The sequence below is a fragment of the Alosa alosa genome, chromosome 12 (genome assembly GCF_017589495.1).
Source record: "Alosa alosa isolate M-15738 ecotype Scorff River chromosome 12, AALO_Geno_1.1, whole genome shotgun sequence".
Taxonomy (NCBI): Eukaryota; Metazoa; Chordata; class Actinopteri; order Clupeiformes; family Clupeidae; genus Alosa; species Alosa alosa.
In genome coordinates this window covers 33812057-33836966 of record NC_063200.1, presented here as the reverse complement: position 1 = coordinate 33836966, position 24910 = coordinate 33812057, and the positions used below count along the sequence as shown (strand labels likewise).

General features: G+C 39.0%; 1 protein-coding gene across 2 annotated transcripts in view; it reads left to right on the top strand.

Annotated features, from left to right (window-relative positions):
• Window positions 1-8868: 8868 nt before the first annotated feature.
• The window catches only part of dtwd2 (DTW domain containing 2), a 60287-nt gene continuing 44245 nt past the window's right edge, over window positions 8869-24910 (top strand). For both annotated transcript variants that reach the window (XM_048258543.1, XM_048258544.1), the window contains exon 1: window positions 8869-9094. In XM_048258543.1, coding sequence (XP_048114500.1) covers window positions 8883-9094 — 212 coding nt within the window. In that variant the 5' untranslated portion in view covers window positions 8869-8882. The remainder of the gene's footprint in view (window positions 9095-24910) is intronic.

The following is a 24910-nucleotide window of genomic DNA, read 5'->3' as shown; positions in this document are numbered from 1 at the left end:
ATACACTGTTGAACTTCAAATTGTGTGGCTGTGAAAACAATAAGTTGTGCATATGTAAAAGGGGGGTGAAATGGAATCCTTATAACATGTACTTTCAGAATATATATAGATGTTTATACCAAATTCGCCTTTGTGAGTACCAGGCCATACCAAGTGTGTACCGAGTCATATACTATAGGCCTGTCATTGGTACACTGCTGAACTTCAAATTGTGTGGCTGTGAAAACAATAAGTTGTGCATACGTAAAAGGGGGGTGAAATGAAATCCTTATAACATGTACTTTCAGAATATATATAGTTTTTACAGGCATAAATATGACATACTGTAAATGTTTGAAAGTAGGCTATGTTATAATCATCCCCCACCTCATCCCACCTCACCCCAGGTACAAGCTCATGTTATGTCTGTACCGAATCACATACTAGGCCATACTAGGCCTGTCAGGAAACACCCTTTAAGGAAATACATATATCAAATTCACCTTTGTAAGTACCAGGCTATGGTAACTCTGTACCAACTGAAATACTATAAGCCTATGACACATAGGCCTACTGTTCAAATTGAGTGAAAACAAGTTCTGCATATTTGAAAGGGGGGTGAAATGAAATCCTTATAACATGTACTTTCAGAATATATATACAGTATATAGATATTTATACCAAGTTCACCTTTGTAGGTACCAGGCCATGCTAAGTCTGTACCAAGTCACATACTAGGCCTATCATTGCCACAAAGGCTACTGTTGAACTTGAAATTGTGTGGCTGTGAAAATAATCACTTGTGAATATTTAAAAGGGGGTAAAATGGAATCCTTATAACATGTACTTTCAGGAAATAATGATTTGTTTGTAAAACCAAATATAAGATACATATAGATGTGTATGTAAAACCAAATTGAAGGCACTAAAACAGATACAGAAATACATGTGTAATGTTCAAATATTTACAAAAAGAAATATGTACAAATATAGAATAAAAAATAAATGGCCTGCATATGCAAATAATTGTCTTGACCTTGTGGCTTGGTTTTCACTTTGACATACAAGTTGTAGAAGCATCTCAAGGACCATTGATAGATGAGGATGCACCAGAGCTCAATTGCAAGCGTCATAACAAAGGGTCTGAATACTTATGTAAATTATATATTTCAGTCTTTTATTTATTATACATTTTATACACATTTTATACACATCACTTAAAACACCTGATTTTTTATTGTGTGTAGATTTATGAGAAAAAAAATTGAAGATGAGTCTGAAGCATAAGAAAATGTGTAAAACTTGAAAGGGTCTGAAAACGTTCTGGTTGCACTGTATAGGACTGAAAGATTAAAAAGAGAAAAACAGATGAGTGTTCAGGAAGACAGGCCTGTTTAGTTGAAAGCCCACTCACCACGCCAAGGTACAGGCCACAAGTGGGATGTTAGTATGACAGGACAAGACAGAGGACAAGGTTAGTAAAACACACATATATAAATAGAAAGTAAGAAAAGACAGTAAAAAGTACATAAATGACAATTATACATGCTAAAGTTTCCATGCCCCTTCATGAAATGTTCTATAATGTATCCCTTTATAACCTCCTCTACTACTGTTCAAAGTAAGGGGATGCAAACTTTTTCTTGGACAAATAAACAATGATAAACAATGACAGACAAACTTCACAAGGACATAACATAAATAAGGACAATAATAAATAAATAAATACACATACATACACATGCACATACATTACCTTAGTGACAGCAGGGGTGTCATTTCACAAGGACCTCAGCAGGAGCCAGAGCAAAACACTGCAATATTCACACAATGTCACAATTAAACACAACACACACAATTATCACACACACACACACACACACACATACATATTGCAAATTGCCACAGTTTGGATATTGCACATTGTCCGACATCAAATATTGCACACTTCTCCAATAAATATTACGCATAAGTATAAGTTATATATTATAATTACAATAATACATATTCATCAATAAATAAATACATAAATAAATAAATACAAACCCCAATATATCCAAGAAAAATATTACAGTATCACCTGGTGACTTAATTCATACTCTAAAATCCTCCGCATATTGCTACTGCAAAATTTGTTTAAATTTGTTTGAAAAAGGAAAGATTTAACAAAAAAAACAAACATACACTCATTGTTGGTATTATTTGGTATTGGTATACATTGGTATTATTTTTATCATTTCATAATCAAATGTTTTGATTGAGTCAAAGACTTTTGCTGTTACAGTTATTTCATTATTTTGGGAGTGTTGTTCCATCAGCTCCAAAATCATAACAGCCCAATGCATGTTGTTAAAATTTACTGGAATAACTACTGTGTGGTAGCGCCACCAATTATTTTCAGGCTTATATATTTTTGGTAATACATTGATGTCAGGGCAAAATACACTTTTTAAACACTGACTTATAAATGTTGATGGGACCATTACAATGTCATTTGTTGTCAGTTTTGCTTGGAGCATTTTCATATAAATGTCTATTATTTTATCATCTAGCCATTCACTACTTCTAATCACGCTCATATCCTTCTCTGTCATATTTGGAGGCAAGTTGACATCTCCTTGAGGAATCCATTCTTGAATTTCAAATGGTTCATGATTACCACACTGTTTATTACATTTGTGTTGTTCCTCATATAAACGCATATATTAATCTGTTCAGTGGTCTCCACACAGTATTCAACTAAAAAGAATATGGGATTGTTGTATTAAGTTGTCAATTTCTGTTTGTTTGTCTGAAACACAATCAAAACTTAACAACTGTATAAAAGGTTTTTCTGAGAGAGATACCAAAAAGGGATGCCAGTGAATACTTGTAAATGCCAAAACTGTGTCGAGTGTAAGATGTAATGGGAGGCTTTTGGGGTTATCTGCTAATATGAGAAGTGACTGTGGCAAATGAATCAGCAAAGTTTCTGACACAGTATTCTCTCCACATGATTTGCAATTGTCTGTTTCATTTCTATTTTTTTTATTTAAAGCTTGATTAGTTAAAAAGTGTTTTATTGCCTCTTCTGAAATATCTAAAGGTAATGAGATTAGAATTTTGTTTGTGCGGTTTCTTCTCTCATTTTCTGCACACCTGATACAATTAAATAATGACAAGCAGTGAGCATACAGCAAATCATTGGCTAAAAAGTTTGCCTGCAGGTATTTATCTACAAATGTTTTAATTAACACTACAGCTTCATTTTTAGTAAATTTAGCTTTCAAGTTCATAATGTTCACATAAAGAGATGTCTTCAATTGCTTTCTGTGAAACTTGAAAGTCAGGGCTACGTTTCTTTTTATAGGCGGAGGAAAGTCTTTTTTGACACTGCTTCACGGCTCTTGTTTGTTTAAAGAATTGCAGTATTGGTGTGCTCCCACTACCTTTAGCTATTTCTGGCATACCCCCCCGGTTGCCTACTATTTTTATTAATGCTGAATAACTTTGTGCTCTCTTTTGGGGGTTTTTGAAATGTATTCTGAAGGTGCTTGGGTACGCTTTTTTTCTTGTTCCATGATTCCTCGGGTTCCTGTATGTCTCTTAATCTTTTCATCCTTTTCAGTTTAATTTTCTCGCAGAAGTCTCTCTCACGTGCTTTATATAATTTATATAGTTCCTGGATGCATTCATCAGTTCTAAGTTTTTGTTATTCAAAAACAATGTTTTAGTATTTTTAAATGTGACTTCTGAAATCAAGTGGTTTTATCTAGATTTTTATTGTGGAACCTTTCCATCTTTGATAAATTAACCTGAACCATATCTGACCAAATTGAATTACCGTAGAAAATTATTAAATAATTTCTCGAGTAAACATAGGGCCAAAGTAAGGGTTTTTCTGTGCTTTTTATAGAGGTCGGCTGTTTCAGCAGCCGTTCATGCATATTTGATTAAAATAACGTAAGAAATGGGGATTGATGTGTGACTATCTCAAAAATGTCCCCTGATAGGCTGTCATCTTTTCCCTCAAAATCTTCAGACCCTAAGCTCTTAACTTTATCCTCTAAATTGGCTGTACTTTTCTCTACCACGTCTGAGTACAGATATTAATTATAAATTACAATAAAGTTGAATCTAATCTAATGTAATCTAATCTAACAAAAAATCAGGTCATACACAAATGCTGAAAGGCTATACATTGTTTACATTGTAAACGTATTGACAACAGGTTACCCATATCCTAAAAGTACAACAATTTGCTCACCCTAGTCCAGCGGTGTAATGCGCTTTGGACCAAGGCTTTGAAATCACGGCCAGCTTCCTCGACTGTGCGGCTCCCAGTCAGGTTGTTCCCAGGAGCGATCAAGCAAACGAGATCAGGTGTCCGGGGCAACTGAACCACCTGCATCTCTTGCCTGATAACGGTAGCACTCGCCCCCGGAGTGCTACTGAAACCAAAGGACAAGCAGCCCTTTGGCATGTCGACAAAACCATCCACCACGCTCCGCAGATGAGAGGCACCAAACACCATGACAAACTAGACAAAAGATAATGATAATGCTAATAATAGGTAGGCTACATGGTATTTGCAATTGACAACGCACATTGTAGTCTGCACTTCATATACATTTTGTGCATGTTTCAATTGCAATAGGTTAACACATTGCCATGAGTTAGGCCAAGTTCTTCAGTGTGAAGGTTAATGAAATAGGCTACATATTAGTGGTAGCTACCATATTTAATTGATCTGCATCAAAATCCGAGTCATGGCACAAGAATAGATGCAACTTTTCAATATTTGCTTAGCCTACCTTATTAGTGTCCGGCACAAAATCTGAATACTGTTTTGTGACAGTACCCTGTCACAGGTGACCTTGGCCATTGATTCACCCGATGGCGATAGCCTGTCCCTGCAGTAATCACATTCATTTTTAATGGAAGAAGTAAACGACGATTGTAAGAACAGTTGCAGTCACAAACCAAAGGTGTGTGAAGTAATACTAATTTCTCACGAAGTCTGGAATTAAGTAACCGGCAGCTAGGGAAACGCACGCATTTCATTGGCCAGTTGAGGGAAGCTTTCCCACATGACGTGGGGCGCCTGCGGACGCTTTCAACGGCTCGCTTACAGTGGATGGACACACTCACAGATGCATGCACAGCAATTTGAAGTTCAACAGTGTGTGTCAATGGCAAGCCTGTAGCCTGTGACTGTACAAGGAGGATGGCCTGGTACTCACAGGCCATATACAATAGAAATATCTATATATATTCTGAAAGCACATGTTCCATAGTAGGCCAACTTGGTATAAATATCTATATATATTCTGAAAGTACATGTTATAATGATTTCATTTCACCCCACTTTTACATATGCACAACTTATTGTTTTCACAGCCACACAATTTGAAGTTCAACAGTGTATGTCAATGGCAGACATAGTATATGACTCGGTACACACTTAGTATGGCCTGGTACCTACAAAGGCTTAATTTGGTATAAATATCTATATATATTCTGAAAGTACATGTTATAATGATTTCATTTCACCCCACTTTTACATATGCACAACTTATTGTTTTCACAGCCACACAATTTCAAGTTCAACAGTGTGCCAATGACAGGCCTAAAGTATATGACTCGGTACACACTTAGTATGGCCTGGTACCTACAAAGGCGAACTTGGTATAAATATCTATATATATTCTGAAAGTACATGTTATAAGGATTCCATTTCACCCCCCTTTTACATATGCACAACTTATTGTTTTCACAGCCACACAATTTGAAGTTCAACAGTGTATGTCAATAGCAGACATAGTATTTGACTCGGTACACACTTAGTATGGGCTGGCACTCACAAAGGCGAACTTGGTATAAATATCTATATATATTCTGAAAATACATGTTATAAGGATTCCATTTCACCCCACTTATAGATATGCACAACTTATTGTTTTCACAGCCACACAATTTGAAGTTCAACAGTGTATGTCAATGGCAGACATAGTATATGACTCGGTACACACTTAGTATGGCCTGGTACCTACAAAGGCGAATTTGGTATAAACATCTATATATATTCTGAAAGTACATGTTATAATGATTTCATTTCAACCCCCTTTTACGTATGCACAACTTATTGTTTTCACAGCCACACAATTTGAAGTTCAACAGTGTATGTCAATGACAGGCCTAAAGTATATGACTCGGTACAGAGTTTGTATGGCCTGGTACCTACAAAGGCGAACTTGGTATAAATATCTATATATATTCTGAAAGTACATGTTATAACGATTCCATTTCAACCCCCTTTTACATATGCACAACTTATTGTTTTCACAGCCACACAATTTGAAGTTCAACAGTGTATGCCAATGACAGGCCTATAAGTATTTGACTCGGTACAGAGTTTGTATGGGCTGGCACCTACAAAGAGCGAAACTTGGTATAAATATCTATATATATTCTGAAAGTACATGTTATAATGATTTCATTTGACCCCACTTTTATGCACATATGCACAACTTATTGTTTTCACAGCCACACACATTTGAAGTTCAACAGTGTATGTCAATGGTAGACATAGTATATGACTTTGGTTCACAGAGTTTGTATGGGTACAGAGTTTGTATGGCCTGGTACCTACAAAGGCTAACTTGGTATACATATCTATAAATATTCTGAAAGTACATGTTATAAGGATTCCATTTCACCCCACTTTTACATATGCACAACTTATTGTTTTCACAGCCACACAATTTGAAGTTCAACAGTGGGCCAATGACAGGCCTATAGTATATGACTCGGTACACACTTAGTATGGCCTGGCACTCACAAAGGCGAACTTGGTATAAATATCTATATATATTCTGAAAGTACATGTTATAATGATTTCATATGACCCCACTTTTACATATGCACAACTTATTGTTTTCACAGCCACACAATTTGAAGTTCAACAGTGTGCCAATGACAGGCCTAAAGTATATGACTCGGTACACACTTAGTATGGCCTGGTACCTACAAAGGCGAACTTGGTATAAATATCTATATATATTCTGAAAGTACATGTTATAAGGATTCCATTTCACCCCCCTTTTACATATGCACAACTTATTGTTTTCACAGCCACACAATTTGAAGTTCAACAGTGTATGTCAATGACAGGCCTAAAGTATATGACTCGGTACAGAGTTAGTATGGCCTGGTACCTACAAAGGCGAACTTGGTATAAATATCTATATATATTCTGAAAGTACATGTTATAAGGATTCCATTTCACCCCCCTTTTACATATGCACAACTTATTGTTTTCACAGCCACACAATTTGAAGTTCAACAGTGTATGTCAATGGTAGACATAGTATATGACTCGGTACAGAGTTTGTATGGCGTGGTACCTACAAAGGGGAACTTGGTATACATATCTATATATATTCTGAAAGTACATGTTATAAGGATTCCATTTCACCCCACTTATAGATATGCACAACTTATTGTTTTCACAGCCACACAATTTGAAGTTCAACAGTGTGCCGATGACAGGCCTATAGTATATGACTCGGGTACAGAGTTAGTATGGCCTGGTACCTACAAAGGCGAATTTGGTATAAACATCTATATATATTCTGAAAGTAAATGTTATAATGATTTCATTTCACCCCCCTTTTACATATGCACAACTTATTGTTTTCACAGCCACACAATTTGAAGTTCAACAGTGTATGTCAATGGCAGACATAGTATATGACTCGATACACACTTAGTATGGCCTGGTACCTACAAAGGCGAATTTGGTATAAATATCTATATATATTCTGAAAGTACATGTTATAATGATTTCATTTCACCCCACTTTTACATATGCACAACTTATTGTTTTCACAGCCACACAATTTGAAGTTCAACAGTGTGCCAATGACAGGCCTAAAGTATATGACCCGGTACACACTTAGTATGGCCTGGTACCTACAAAGGCGAACTTGGTATAAATATCGATATATATTCTGAAAGTACATGTTATAAGGATTTCATTTCACCCCCCTTTTACATATGCACAACTTATTGTTTTCACAGCCACACAATTTGAAGTTCAACAGTGTTTGTCAATGGCAGACATAGTATTTGACTCGGTACACACTTAGTATGGGCTGGCACTCACAAAGGCGAACTTGGTATAAATATCTATATATATTCTGAAAGTACATGTTATAATGATTTCATTTGACCCCACTTTTACATATGCACAACTTATTGTTTTCACAGCCACACAATTTGAAGTTCAACAGTGTATGTCAATGGTAGACATAGTATATGACTCGGTACAGAGTTTGTATGGCCTGGTACCTACAAAGGCTTAACTTGGTATACATATCTATAAATATTCTGAAAGTACATGTTATAAGGATTCCATTTCACCCCACTTTTTTACATATGCACAACTTATTGTTTTCACAGCCACACAATTTGAAGTTAAACAGTGTATGTCAATGACAGGCCTAAAGTATATGACTCGGGTACAGAGTTAGTATGGCCTGGTACCTACAAAGGCTTAACTTGGTATAAATATCTATATATATTCTGAAAGTACATGTTATAAGGATTCCATTTCACCCCCCTTTTACATATGCACAACTTATTGTTTTCACATCCACACAGTTTAATTATATTGACGTTGAAAAAATATAGCATTCTAATGTGTATTTTCGATTTAAATGTCTCATTTAATTATTTGTTTTCTAAATTTACTTTCCCTTTGGTAACACAATACAGTTTTAAATTAATAATTTTTAAACATATTCATTACTTTTTCATTGAAAAAGTAATGACTATGTTCTGACTTTTATTTTGAATGATTCGCGAATGGCGGCCATATTGGAATTTTCTTTACTGTCGCTAGTTTCACACTACTCGGTGGCATGCTTTCTTTTAGCCTACTGTCTATGTTGGCATGTCATGAAATGGACACAATATTTCGCGGTGTCGCGGATTTAAACATTACATCGGATTCGTCTCGTGTTGAGAGCCACCACCATACCACATCGCTAGAAGAGGAAGATTTCATATTAAAAGATCTGTTAGAGCTTCCTATTGAAATTTGTGAGAGACGACCCACTTGTTTGCGGTGCTGGTGAGCTAATTGCTTATTGATTTGATCAATTCGTTTTAGCGAAGTATTTTGTAATGGCTTACAAATGACATATGTTGGCTCGGATAGAACGTGCGACAGGCTATTCAAACTCAAAATACTGAAATAGCGAGTTTCAGTTGACAATGAGCAATGAAGTGTGACAATGCATGCAAAAGCTCCGTATACACAGCCCTTATTCAGTGGTCAGTTTAGAGCGGTTCACTTTAAATGGGCATGAATTATTAGGAAGTAGCAAGATATGTGAATGAAAGGCCAATCCAGCTGATCCAGTTGAAATGGTTAGGGGACGACTCATCGATTTACTAGAAGCAGAGCCTGCACTTCAAGAGAGGGAGAGTGGAGCTGCACTCTAAAACTGAAACACGCGACCTCCACTCCAAGAGCCGTCCTGAGGGAGTTTTTCAGACTCAGAAAGTGCGTCATAACAAAGGGACACCAGACCCTAAAGGGCCGTTCACACCAAGAACGATAACTATACAAAAATATCGTTCTCGTTAATATGAATGACAACGTTTACATATAAACTATAACGATGACATGAAAAACGATACCGCTGGGGATCACTTTCGGGGGTGCGTTTCCCAAAAGCATTGCTATAACCAAAGATCTTATAGCTCTGTTATTGGCATGAAGTAGGCTACCCTCTGAGCCAGAGTGGACGCCATTTTATTAAGCTCAGCCAAGCTCGTCTACGGAGAGCCTTGCCACTCCGTATTAAGTCTCATTGCACCGAATTTTGGATGCAGTTCCACCAGAGTTCCACTGGGGGCGATCGCTATGAGTGCAGAATGAATGGGAGTCAATGGAGCTAGACGGCTAAAATTGTCTCTTTCACCTGATTGTCGTTGACAAATCTCAGATTTGATTGTAGTTTGTATAACTTCAACATGGGTTATAGGTCAAAATTGAATGAACGAGTACTTATGTCCTTTTGATTTCTTACAGGTTGGGTCGTTGTTGCACATTACACGCTAGCATTGTGCTAATGAATGACGTCATTGACACATTTGAAAGAACAATTAAGTGACTTTAAAAAATATAATACTCAACCAAGTGTATTTTCTTTGCCTCCCCTTTCGAATACAATACTCAAATTACTTGGAAAAAAAATTATATCCCGAGAAAAGTGGATTTTGAGGGGTACAGCTCCATAGACCTCCATGTATTCTGCACTTTCGTGGACGAAATTTCATGTGGAACCACAGAAGGAACTGCAACCAGTTCAGAAACCGGAAGTTTTCCGAGAGTGGCCGTTCTCCCCTTATTAGACATTCTCTGATCCAGTAGGGGTTGTCACCATAGACCGTAAAAGATATGGACAGAGTCATCACGTAGACGTCAATCGAGGCAGGTGAAGCAAATTTCAACCGATTTCAATCTTTCTGGGTACATGTAGATGAGCCCTATGACCCAAAAGTCTGCCATGACCGGGCCTCAGGTCAAAGAAGTTTGAGAAAGGCTGGTCTATATAACCTGCATCCGAATGAGGTTTGCAATGGTGCGCCTGAAGGCACTGGTTGAAGACCCAGTCAGTTACGTCACAATATGCACATTTGTGTAAATTCATTCCTACGTAATCACCATGACCAAAATTGAACTTTTTTTTTACTTTGAATCTTGAAAAAAAAAAATATTGACCTACCTACCGACCCATTTTTATTTTTTTTTGGCTGTTACTGCAAACAAAAATATTTTTAAGGATGGCCTTAAATTAATCCGTCACCATATGCCTATGCTTACGTTTGCAAAGAAAACATTTTAATTTGATTCACATGAAACGTTACATTTCATATACATGTTGACAATGAGTAGGCTACTTTTGGTTGTTGGTGGTGTTATTGCATCCCTTAGTTATGCCTACAATGCAAGTTCCTTAAGCTGTCACAGGCGTAGGTGCTACTGTACTTTTTAGGGCTAAAGTGCTTCGTGAATTACTGTTAGTAAAAAAATAGCAGTCCTAAAGTTACACGTGACGAAGTTACGAGTGCAAGCATCTCATATCAAATGACCATGGCATTACGCTAAACAACATAAATCCCAATTAGCAACATACATCTCCTCCCTATAGCTAGCCACACAAGAAATGAATGATACTAAATCTCTGCTTAGCATGCTTCTCCGCTTAGCATTCTAATAACAGAAGGGGCACATTTATGTTGACCACTACAACATGACTCATTATGTCTGTAACGTTAACTGTATAAAACACTTACTTTCATAAAGTACGCACACCATCCAGCACATGGAAACCGATATTTTAGGTTCTTGGCCACAAACTCAAAACGTGTCTCTCTGAAGCTCTGTTCTAGAATCTTTGCTCTGAAGGCTGTGTTGCTAGGCGACATCAAATAAACAAAATGATAGTCTTTCAGTATTAAATGTGTACTTGTGATTCCGAATTGATGTGTGTGGTTTGCAAGAATAAACAAGAAATAACATTTCCAATAATTTCCCATGATAAATTACATAATATTTGCACCTTCCTTACTTGTGAATCTCACACCGTATTTCAAGTAGGCTACACTAGTGAAATGTAATACAACGTTACCACCTAGCGTTCAGATAGGTAGGCTATTTAACATTAACGTGACATTGCTTGTTTATTCTTTTCACAACTCCATGCTTTTAGGAAAACAATCTTTTTATCATAGTTCCCTCTTCAACGAGCGATTACCAGCTCGTTTTTGTAACAGAGATAGCTGTTTATTGTTTCTAGGTTTACAGAAACACCTATTCATATTAATACAGGAAATCAAGTTAACGCTGCCGACCACTGTTTGTCTATTACATGGCCCATGTATGCCTTGCATGTCTTTACAACAAAACAACCCAGTAAAACCTCATTTCCCGTAAATAAATGAATTTGCATACTTGTAACATTTTTAATAATACTCTCCCATCATGACATTTAACAATAAGGAAAATTTTTATTTGAATACCGTCAATGTGAAAACAACTCTTATGTAAGCTATATATAGCTACTGTTCTCCTTGCTATTTCAGTTCGTAAATCCATACTATCCCATGGCAGAGCAAGGATTTCATGATTGGGCAAGGCTGCCTAGAGACATTGTGGCTCCCCAGAGAGATTGTGCATACTTGGAAGGCATTGTGATAGCAGTACAACTGCAAATGTGAAAGGTGATAGTTACCAAAAATGGATGGGTGGTTTGCCAAATGATGGAAACTTTTAGAATATATTTTTTTTTTTTTTTTTTTATTATGCCCCTCACACTGGAGTCCCCAGTTCATATACAAAATTTGGTATCGATATGTGACAGTGTTCCTGAGATATGGATCGACTTCCTGTTTCGAGCTTCGCCCGATTTTGTTTGGTTGTGACGGCAAAACGCTTTTCGAAATCAAAAATCCTTCCAGTAACTTTTGTGAGGCTTGGTCCAAGGATAATGTACGCCAAGTTTCGCGTGCTCGGATCAAATTTGTGACCTGTGAAAATTTAGTTTCGCTTTCTGTTCAATCCAATATGGCGGATCTAACGCACGCCCACCTGACGCCATCTTTCGACCAACTTACACCGGTACTGACCGGACGCTTTAAAGTTGGAACGGTGTCTCTGTCTCAAAGGGCCTAGGCGCTAGGGCTGACAAAAAATTAGGGAGATGGGAAAAATAATAATAAAACTTAAGAAGAACAATAAGTGCTGCTTTGCAAGCACACTTAATAATTGTGATATCATTATGATAATTTGATGAAGGGTGGGAGGAGGGGGTGGGTTCATGTAGGTGGGCCCTATGACCCCAAAGTATGCCTTGACTGGGCCTCAGGTCAAAGAAGTTTGAGAGAGGTTGATGTAGATGACAAAGCAGCAAGGAGGCATCGTATGATCATTTAAACAAGTTTTATGACAAGGTCGGTGAGGATGGGAAAAATCGTACATTTCTGTGCAAAATTTGCCCGCACTTCAGTCACAGTCATTATTCATTTAATCATTAAATAAAATACAGTACACGTCTTGGTTCAATAGGTTACGTGCAGTCATTTTAATATGTTTTAATAAACATTGAACCAGTCCGGCCCTCGGCTTGTTGCAAATTTGTTTTTTTGGCCCTCTAATGTATTTGACTTTGACATCCCTGGTGTACAGCATAAATGCCAAAGTTTTAGCTATCTATGATGGTTTGATTGCTAACGTTAGCTCAAAACGCCATTTAGGTGACAGCCTTTGTTGTGTTTTATAGCTAACTTGTAACGTTAGCCAGCAATGAACAAACTTCGCCATACAGGTTCATTTGTATTGTATCGTTACAAAAGTCTCTCGTTAGCAGGTTCTTGTAGGCCACTTCAGCCTCTAATCTAGAACTGACAACAGAGAGCATGCCGTGGAAATGTGATGCCTTACGCTAAATAATACATTACTGCTATGTAATGTACCTGTGTCATTATTCTGTGGCTAACAGCAACACTCGTAGTTGCAAGTCGCAAGTGACGCATGCCCGACACATCCGGTAGCAACTCACATCGGGGAGTTACAGGGGTTAAGTCATTTAAAGACAGTCAGACGAGTCCAAGAAGTGACGTCAATTCCGGAAGTAAGCACATAATTTACCTTACTCTTTATGAAGGATACAGCGGGAAAAACTTGTTTTCTTTTACAGTTGATGGTAAAAAAAATAGTTGCATTAGGTAGAAGCTTTTTATTATTATTTGTAATTCACATTTATTTATTAAATAATAAATAACAATCAATATTGCGACTGACTGTCCAAGTGATCTGCCAGAGTCAGCTGGGAAGAGCTTGAAAAGACGTGACTCATGCATAGGGGACTCACAGCAAATATCACTCGGAATTTTGGTTTATGGCTATGGTTTAAATGTCCTTTCTATTCATTAATATGAACATGATGACTGATTAAATAAATTACTATGATGTTTAGTAAACCATTGTAGCCATACATTCAAGTTCCATTCAAGTCTATGGCCATAGCTCAGAATGTCACCACATATGCTAAGATCTTGGTTCTGTTGAGTTAGGAATGTGAATTTTGGGCACGTTTTCATGATCCTCAAACTTCTGACCATTTCAGGTAAATTTTTAACATCGTTGAGCATTCCAGTTTGGAAAAATCAACCTTATATCAGGTGTGCAACTGTTGTTTTTTCTGCTGTTGTTGGCCGATTGTTACATACGCTCAGTGGTTAAAGTGGGATTTGGCAGGTGGGGGAACCCTGAAATTCAGTGTCGGTGCAATGGGGAAAAATTACCCACCGTTGGACAACATATTGAGTATCATGGTGTAGCAATACTTTTTTGGACAAGTATTGCTAGCTTCTTTGGTCACATCTGTCAGTCAAAATAGCCCCATATTGATCTGTACCAGTGATGTCACTAGACCGACAGTGGGTACTACTTCGAATTGTCCGGCTCAGGCGTCTTTTATTTATATTTCCCCAGTGAAGCTGCAATGACCCAAACAACCACCAGGTGGCACTTGTGAGCAGGGTTAGGAACGTTGGCTTTTGCCGCTTTGAGTCTATGCGCGCCAGTATGCTACAGTATGGACCATATGGGGCGTGCCACAACAAAATGAGTCTTATGTGGAAATCCATTTCAGATATAGCGATTTGAATGCAGCGAGGGTCGAAAATGACAAAATTATGCATTTTAATTTCACTACTAACACATTCCTTTACCTCTTATCTATCACTCATAGACGTATCTTAGGCTACTGCAAAACGACTTAGAAATATGATTTTGAAGGCCAAATGTGTAGGCTGCACATTAAAGTTTGGATAAAAAGTTGACGTTTAAGCATTAGGCTATTTTTGTCCTTGTCGTCTTCAGAAGTTGACCGAACATTATAGGCTAGCCTACCTCACAAATTATACGAATGCCTCAAGTTTTACTGCCAGCGTGAATGGAGCATTTAGAAGCTGTGCTGTGTAGTTCGAACTTTAAAGCTGATTTTCTCAAAACTTGTTTTTTTGCTGAGATGATGGCCTTCACATTTTGGTCAGTATGTCTGGGTTGGCTAAACGGAATTGAACAAATGACCTCTTGTTTTAAACCCTAAGGTCTGTGGATTATGACTATCTAAAAAACCCATTTTTTTATTGTGTCAAACTAGACTCATTTCGTTGTGGCGCGCCCCATATTAGTGTTGTCACGATACCAAAATTATGACTTCAATACGATACCTGCCATAAATATCACGATGCTCGATACTGAAGCGATACTACGGCGAAATCCTAAGATATCTGAAAAAGAAAGGACTCATACCTCCTCCAAGTGTATTGAGTAATTTGTGTTGAATTCGGTGCACTTTTGTAGTGTGCAGGTCAATTCCGGGTTCTAAACTTCCTACATAATTATTAGTTTTTATAGTCAGTAAAATAGTAGGCCTACTTTGTGTGATTAAGTCCTGTATTGATTGTTAAAGTTCATTGTGTTGCGTTTTGGCAATAAAGTAGCTTTAAATGGCCAAACTAGGCTAGATCAAGGTCAGTTTTGAAATTACTGCATGCTGTACTGAATGCTATGCAGAGGGGCCTAATCTTTAGGCCATCTGATGTACAGTATAGCCTAGGCTACCCTAGGCCTTCCCGTGTTCATGGGATTTCTTTGACAGTTGCAAAGGGAAAAATGTGAGGATAGTCTTCTTTGCTTCAGTGTACAAGTACGACGTTACCACCACTCAGGTCTTCGTCAGATAGGCCTACACCATTACCTGTTGCAAGATATCTGTGCGCATTCCTACATGACGTCTATTTCTTTGATAACATGATTTGCTACAACGTAACAATAAGCCGCTATTATTATTAGGACTCAACACGCTTTGGTGGTATTAAATGCTGTGGGCTTTAATTAGCGCATTTCGGGTAGCCTATCCTACATCTGGGCAATAATTATTGAACAAATTGCAGTCTACATGCCATGACAAATATTACCAGTAGTACTGACCGAACATGAAATAGATTATTTACAAGTTATGGTAATGTTATTCTGGCGTGAACATTGCGCATTACATAACGTTAGCACCCTATGATTACAGCTCGTTATGTCTCTCACAAAATGATTACAGCTCGCTATGTCTCGGCCAAAATTAATTGATGAAGGAAGGTTCGCTTTTATCCCAGAGAACCATACTCGTTTCACTTAGGCTAGACTAAAACAGAAGAGAAGAACTTGGCACTAACCATGTAGTCGTGTTTTCTATAGCATATTCGTTAACCTGTCGTTCTTTGAACTCCTTAAAAATGTTGGGATATGTCTTGGTGTTTATCCAAGTTCATGCGTAGCCTATTGCTTTTAAATGACTTTGAAACATATTTTAGGAACGGGCCTCTGTGTACCTGATGGCTTGCCTTCAATATTCGCAATGTATCTGAAATAGTTCCAGATTTCACCTTTTGTTTTATCCACAAGGCCGAGGACTGTCGGCAAAGAATTATGTTGACGCTGCTCCTGGGCGCGACTCACTCACTCAGAGCTGCTCTGCTGACATGCCCACTTGCCTAGATGCGTGCAAGGAGCAGTGAGAGCAGCAGTTCACACAGACACCGAACGTTATTATTTTAATAAAGTATCGATTCTAAAAACGTCGGAAATTGTATCGTTTTTTGCGTGAAGGCATCATGATACCTTTTTAGTATCGATACACCGTGCAACACTACCCCATATTTACCCAACGTTTTTTCAGTTGTTTCCACAATATTACCCCCTGATGGTCTTTCATTTCGATGGCTGATAGGCCTACAGTACGTCTCCTGCAACACTCCCAACATTTAGCACTATAATCAGAACAAGTGAATTAAATCCCGGAGCAAACTGAAAAACTTCTGGGTTTAATATAGCCTACTGATACGCAGCTCCAAACGACATGCAGCAGGGGCGTTTCTAGACTTTAAGGACAACCTGGGCTTAGCCCGGCTGGACCGGATGTAAATTTAAAGATTAGCTTTAGGATTAGGATTTTTTTTATACAGTACATAAAAGGTGTTATAGTAGACAACAGACTACATTAGACTGCCCAAATTATTAAGTGTAAGTGCAAACACACTTATTGTTCTTCTTAAGTTTTCTTATTATTAATATTATTATTATTCCCCGCCTCCTAATTTTTGCCAGCTCCTGTGCCTAGGCCCTTTGAGACAGAGACACCGCCCAACTTTAAAACGTCCGGCAGTACCGTGTAACTTGCTCGAGAAGATGACGCCAAGGGGGGCGGTCGCTCGTCCGGCCATATTGATTGAATAGAAAGCGAAACTAAATTTTCACAGGTCACAAATTTGGTCTGAACGCCACGAAACTTGACGTACATTATCATTGGACCAAGCCTCACAAAAGTTACTAGAAGGATTTTTGATTTTCTAAAGCGTTTGCCAAATGAAATCGGCGGCGAAGCTCCGAAACAGGAAGTCGTCCATATCTCAGGAACACTGTCACATATCAATACCAAATTTTGTATTTGAACTCGGGACTCCAATGTGAGGGTGCATAAGCTAAACAAAAAGAAAACATTCCAAAAGTTTCCAGCATTTGGAAAACCACCCACACGTTTTTGGTAACTATCACCTTGCACATTTGCAGTTGTACTGGTACAGCTATCACAATGCCTTCCAAGTATGCACAATGTCTCTGGGCAGCCACAATGTCTCCGGGCAACCTTGCCCAATCATGAAATCCTTGCTCTGCCATGGGATAGTATGGACTTACGAACTGAAATGGTAAGGAGAACATTAGCTATTTATTGCTGACTTAGTACAGTTATTTTCACATTGACGGTATTCAAATTAAATTTAATTATTGTTAAATATCATGATGGAAGAGTATTATTAAAAATGTTACAAGTATGCAAATGCATATGTTTACGGGCATTTAGGTTTTACTGTGTTGTTTTTCGTTGTAAAGACATGCAAGGCATTCTGGGCCGTAATGAACAGTGGTCGGCAGCACTCCATAGGCTACGTATTAATATGAATAGGTGTTTCTGTAAACCTAGGGACTCTCAAATGCACAAGTCCTGTGCACTTTCAGTCAGAGATTAGTGCTTGCACTATGCCTGAAACACACGTGCATACCATAATCGTCAAATTATGGCAGGGATTCTATTTATAGCCGGGCCTCAGATTTGGACAAATAAAAGCCAGTATAATATTGTTTCAATTTAACTCATAAAAGAGCTCTTCTTAATATTTTATATTGTTGGTTGGTATTGTTGCCAATGAAAAGTCATTGACACCATGAGTCTCCAACACGCTGCTCTCATTGCTCTCAAGTTAGTCGATGTCATGACTTTTCTGAGCTAGAGGCTGAAGCCTACATTTAAACACAATTGTTGCTGCCAGGCATCAGCCTATGGATTTTATAAAAAAAGTAAATCATGCATAATTTAAAAAAATAACTACATTTAGGCTATCTTAGACATCTTTGGCTATACGGAATAAGGTTTCCCTTGCAGCACAGCACACCTAATGAATGAAAGCGCCGGATACCTTATCTCGCAATAAGTGGATGGCAATCAAAATTCCCGACACTATGAAACTTAATAGTAAGCCATTAAATACCCCACAGATTTCAGTGGTCATCAGTCCCGATATTTAGCAATATAATCAACAGTCCAAACGTAAATTAAATCTCAAATTAAACATCTGCTTTTGATAGCCTACCCATGCCGCCCAAACGAAAAAGTAGGCCTATGTCTCACAATAAAACGCAAGAAATAAAGGTATATAGCTGACTCAATACAAGCCATGGCTTAAATAAAGGTGCTGTGCTTTGGCGCAGCCTAAATTTGAGGATTTACGAGTCTCCTAAACATCACCTGTTATCTAGACATGCATGAAAACATTTGAAAACAAAACGCACTGCCATGTAATATTTGATCGCTGTTTTGCTACTAATTATCTTTCACGAATGAATAATGCGCACAGAAAGTGAAAGTAGGCCTAATGTGCGCCCGTGGTTCTGAAGTTGTCTGTTCACGCCCCGCAATCGAACGTCAAATAGAGAAGTCATCCATGTTCTCTACGTTATAGCCTAGGCGGTCATGCTTCTGTATTTGCAAAATTCCTGACGGTTCCTGATCGCTAAATATTTGTTTTCCTTTCCTGTCGATAGCGGTTGATGTTGAAGCACCTAGGCTATAATTTTACTTCAGCAGTGACAAATCCTGCTGAGAGAGAGAGAGAGAGCAACAAAAGAGAGGCACCCCCAAAGTGGTCCTGCGCGCGCAGGAGAAATGAGAAAGCTGACAGTGCTGCTAAGCAAGCCCTCAATGAAGAAGTCACAGAATGTCAAATTCCTGCCCCAGACCTTAAACCTATACTAAACTCTTACATCTCAGATAAGTGGCAATCTGGGATTAATGTACCAACAACAAGCAAGGAATGTGAATTTTGGCACATTTTCATGATCCACTGGGTCGTTATGGGCCACACAAAATACGGTGTTGCTAAAATTACTCCTATTGTGGCTATTAGAGACATGCGTTCATGAGTATCCAGCTACATTCAATGAGTTAAGTAAAATACATTCACACACAAAAAAAACCATCACTAATGTTGTGGACATTCCTTTATTCTGAGATACATCAATAGGCTCTCAAAACAATCCCAAACAGAGCAAATCCATATAGATTATTTGTCAAATAAACCAGTAAAACAGAATTAGGGGATATAAAACATTCACACTCATAGCTCATATTTTTTAAATAAATCAGTGAAAAAGTATCCTGACAAACAAGCAGCATTTTAATGCCTTAGTCATATTTCATAATTTCACATTTTTCTCTAGAGGTGCAAGATGCGTGACATTATTTATTTTTGCAGCCAATCACTGCTGTTGTTTTATTTTATTGATTTGATTTTAGTCATAGAAGCTAAATTCAAAGGCAGGCCACAGGTAAAATCCAACGAACCGCATTCACCCCGCAAGGCAATAGTTGAATAGAGCTTTTGAGGTATTGCCACTGCTCCAACACTGAAAGGCACTGTTAGAATGCTTGGATCAAGCCAGGTTCAGCATAGCGTCACTGTCTGCTCACGTTGGTGACCGGACCAGGGCAAGCACACTTTCGCAGTTCCCGCCGGAAATGCAGTCTAGTTTATTATTGAATAACTAGGTACATACATGTTTAAGTGTGAGGTTGCATGTAATGTATCATTAAGCAAATGTTCTGCACCTCCTTCTGTTGATCTCCCTTCTCTCTCCCATCACCCGACTGCTCTTTTGTTGTTTGATCTATGCCAGAGATCTACCAAAAAGACAGTAATATGTTTGATTTTAAAATGGGATTGCACACACACAGAGAGAGAGAGAGAGAGAGAGAGAGAGAGAGAGAGAGAGATAGAAAGAAAACAGATCATGATCACCTCTTGCTCTTGTTTTCTGTTGTCCTTATCACTAGCTGTTCTCTTCTTCATCACTCTCTGTGGTCTCATCAGCTGCTTATGGTTCATCAATTATTGGTGTTTCTCTGTCTTTCTCACACTATCTCCCTGCACTAGTCTTTGGCATCACTTGCAGTTTTTTTCTCATCAGCAGTTCAACTGTTCTTTTTTTCTCTCTTTCATCACTTCTCTGTCATCATGTGAGTTGGTTGCCCCATCACTTACTGCTGTATCTCCATCTGTCAGTTCAATCTCAGTCTGTTTCTCTGTCTGTTCTTATCACTTCCACTTCCTTCCTCATCACTTGCTGTTGTCATTCATCACTTGCTTTTTTCCTTCTCATAACTTGCTGTTGTCCTTCTTCACTTACACTTCTCTCTTCTCCTTCTCATTACTTGCTGTTGTCCTTAATCACTTGCTGTTGTCCTTCATCACTTTCACTTTTCTCTTCTCCTTCTCATCATTTGCTGTTATCCTTTCCATCATTTGCTGCTATCTCTGTTTCAGTCATGTTTTTTGTCCCATTATTGCTACAATCTTTCTATCAGTCTGTTCTTCTGTCTATCGTTCTCTTTGACTCTCAGTACGTTTCTCTGTCTAACAGTCAGTCAGTCAGACGGTCAGTTTCTCCATCATTTAGAAGAGGATGGAATAATGTGTATCTTCTTGAATTGAGCATTGCAAATCGGTCAATGACACTGTTATGGTCTGCGACACGCACAGCTCCTCCTCTCTCAATGGCCATCACAGCAAGGCTATTGTAGCCTAGAAATCTAGACGCGCCCCTAGCGGCAGCAAATGCTGCCAGGGCTAGTCTAGCAACTCTCCATTGGCTTGTGGGCTCCAGAAATCGTAACTCAATCAGGCCAATGAAATCGTGTATAGAGTCGTTAGGTGGGCTTAACATAATGATTGATGGCAGAGTTGCAACGGTTTGGCTTGAATTCCCTGCTACTTGAAAACAAATAAGATGGATGTTGCTGTTGGCGAACAGTGTGACACGAAGTTAAGCTTTTTTAAGTTGGCAAACGTTTGAACTAGCCAACTAGTTCGGCTGGTGGGAAAACGATGGGACTCATAGTGCTGTCTTTGTCCTATTGCGTGCAGAGGGAATTTGAAAGACAACTGATTATCCTGCCCCTCGGACTGAGCACTGCGAACGGTGAGTGCCCAGACCCTACATTTTAATGTGGGTCTGGCTCGTCAGGCTAAGGCTATTGAGCCTCTGCTCGCCCATTCCTTCTCAACCATGTGTGAAGGCGACGGAAAGCACTGAATGATCTTTCGCAGCTGCTTACAGGAATTGTCAGTGCTACTTGAAAGATTGATCTAAGGCTTGGGAACATATCAGGATCAAGGAGCATACACGTCCCACATCTGAAATTGCCCCTTCATGTCTTCTGATCAGGAACTGTTTAGTAACTTCAATCTCTTCTTTACTTAATGTGATCTTGTAGTGTTAGGCAATAAGTGCTAGTGAGTCTTCACACAGAAAGTCATCTGCTTCTGGATGGCAAGCTCGGATGCCTTTCATCAGGTCTTCCCCCTCTCCACAAAACCTCTTCTTCAGTTCACTCACCGTTCTGTCAAGGCATGGGAAAAATATGTGGCATCTCAGCTCATCCACAGAGATTGCTTGAGTTCTTCCGCCTGTGGTGCACTCTACCACATAGTCATCCAGCCACCTTTGCTTACGTCTTCGAGAACCTGAGGTTGAGGTGTCTGACTCTGAAGTATGGTTGGCCTCAAGTGTGTCTTTGGTTTGTTTGTATACCTGCTCTGCTGTTTCATCTGTCCGCATTGATTGCAGAGTTGCAAGGACAGCGTCTTTGTACAGGGTAACTTGGGCTAGGTCTATGTCGTGTTTCTGAAGGTACTTGTGGCGCCCCTCTGGGACAACAGGACAACAGACTCTTAAACATTACCACCATGTAAACACATGAAAGGTTTGAGAGCAGTCCAACTGCTGTGGGATTGACTATTTCTCTTAAGCACCTTAACACTGCAGTCAAGTTGGCAATAACTGCAGTAACTGACTGGACTTGGCATGCCCATCGAGTCTTGGATAGTTGAACGAGTTTTTTTTATAAAAATAAAGGGTCAAAAGGTTTTAGATGTACCTTTTTATTTACTCAAATGTAAACACAGGAAAGCTCATTGAAATTGTCAACAAATGCTTTGGCCTACATAGACCCACTGACAGAAGATCAGCTCAAAAATCAAATTCAAAGTAACTTTCACATACTGTTATGCGAATTCAAATTCAAAGTAATACACTTGACGACTAGAGCTCTCAACACTTAACAGAATGCACCACAACTCTTAACGTGTGGAACTTTGTATTCGGCTATAAGTCTAAGCAAATAACATTCAATAACATCCAACACACAGTGTGTGTGTGTGTGTGTGTGTCACAGTAGGATAGGGGAGAGGTGTAGTTTGTTACTTGGGAGACATGAGTGGCAGGTTTATCTTAATAAACAAAAGCATTTCTGCTTTCTCGCATGCAATCCTGTTTCGTTTTTCATCAATCACATGGCCAGCAGCAGAAAACAGACGCTCGCTGTCCACACAAGGTAGGAGGGGCTGACAGGTATTTCCGCGCAGCTTGGGCCAGTATTGGAAAGCGACTCTTATTTATTTTCCAATATTCCAACGGGCTCTGGTCTCGTGAAATCAGACATTCTGCAAGGTAACCTTGCAGCTATAAAAGAAATGATAAAGAACATGTCCTTTTTAATACATCTACAAAATTCACATCTACCGTAAACAACTAGGCATTCTTAAGTAAAATAATAACACAGCTAGGCCTACCTAAAGAAAAAACGTAGCCTACGGCTGCCTACCTCTGTTTGGACTGGACTGCCCTCCTGCTCCTGTGTCATGCTGTCGTTCTCATTTACAATCTCATCATACATGTCCAGCAATGAGCTTCTTTCTCTCCGGGGCCGCTTTTATGGCGTTTCGTAGTTTCCATCATCTGAGATGTCCCTGCATTGGACGTTCTGTTCCACTTTTTGCCGAAACATTTCCACAGCTGACTCTTTAACGCAAGGGTCGAAGTAGCGGTCCTTGTGCGTCAAGGATTGTTGAAAAGCAATAAAGAGGCTCTGAATTAACGTCATTGAATCGCTTGTTTACCGCCTCCAGTAGTGTCTGCTTAGATGTTTTTACTCTGTGGTCTGATGATGTCTCTTTCCTCAACAGTCGTTTCAAAGCTTCTACTGAAGGGATTACATCGGCTGTAGTGGCTGTAGCAGAGCACAAGTCTGTCAACTGTTCAAATGGTTCGAGCAGGGTCACCATGTTCTCTATCAGAGTCCACTGATTGAGAGTCAGAGATGCTGGCAGCTCGTGATCAACCCCATATGCCGCTATTGCCCGTTTCTGTTCTATCAAAGACTGCAACATATAAAATGTGCTGTACCAGTGGGTTGACACATCTTGTTTGAGCATATTTGTTTTCATTCCTAATTGGGTTTGCACTTCATTAAATCGGCAGGTGGCAACATTTGAGTGCTTAAAGTGGCCAACTATCTTTCTACCGATAGCAACACAATCAGAGATGTTTCGCTGGCTAAACAAACCCTGGTTCACAATAAGCTGCAAGGTGTGCACCACGCAACCCAAGCTAGCAACATCACTCTCCCCCATAGCCTTTGCCATATTACGTGCATTGTCCCTTATCACAACATGCACATTCTCCTTGGTCAAGTGCCACTGTTCAAGCATGTTTTCAAATGCACTGGAGATTGCCGCTGCAGTGTGAGAGCCAGGGAATTCTTTTGCATGTAGAACGGCCCGTTTCAGCTCAAACTCGTCAGTCAGCCACTGTGCAGTCAAACTCAGCATACTTGTTGGACTGACAACGCTGGTCCATATATCCGTGCTAAAACTGATGGGGTTGTGTATGTATTTTGCAATGACTTCATACCGAGCCGGGAGACAAACATCTGAAAAGAAGCGCCGACTTGGGATGGTATAGCGGGGTTCCAAATGTTCCACAAGGCCGCGGAACCCTGTATCTTCTACCACCGAGAAGGGCTGATCATCAAGCGCCATCAATGCAATTATTTTGTCGTCGATTTGTTTCGCTTTGGGGCTATCTTTGACAAATGTTTTAAATTTCTCAAAAGCCTCAGATATTGGAGTGACTATAGTATTACCTCCTGCAGGTTTAGTTTTCTTCGTCATGGTAGCTTCATATTCTTTGAACACGTCTTGGCTGTGACGAGTTTACAGATGGCTGATAAGATTAGTGGTGTTGAAGCTCTTTGACTTGTTTCCTCCTCGTTGTACCTCCGATGAACATTTATTGCACACAGCAACTCTACTATCATCTTTTGAAATGGTGAAGTAGTTCCACACCGCTGACATGGTTAATCTATATTAACGAATGCAGCATGCTCAAAAAGTTTAGTGTAGCCAGGCAACGGGCCTATGAAGT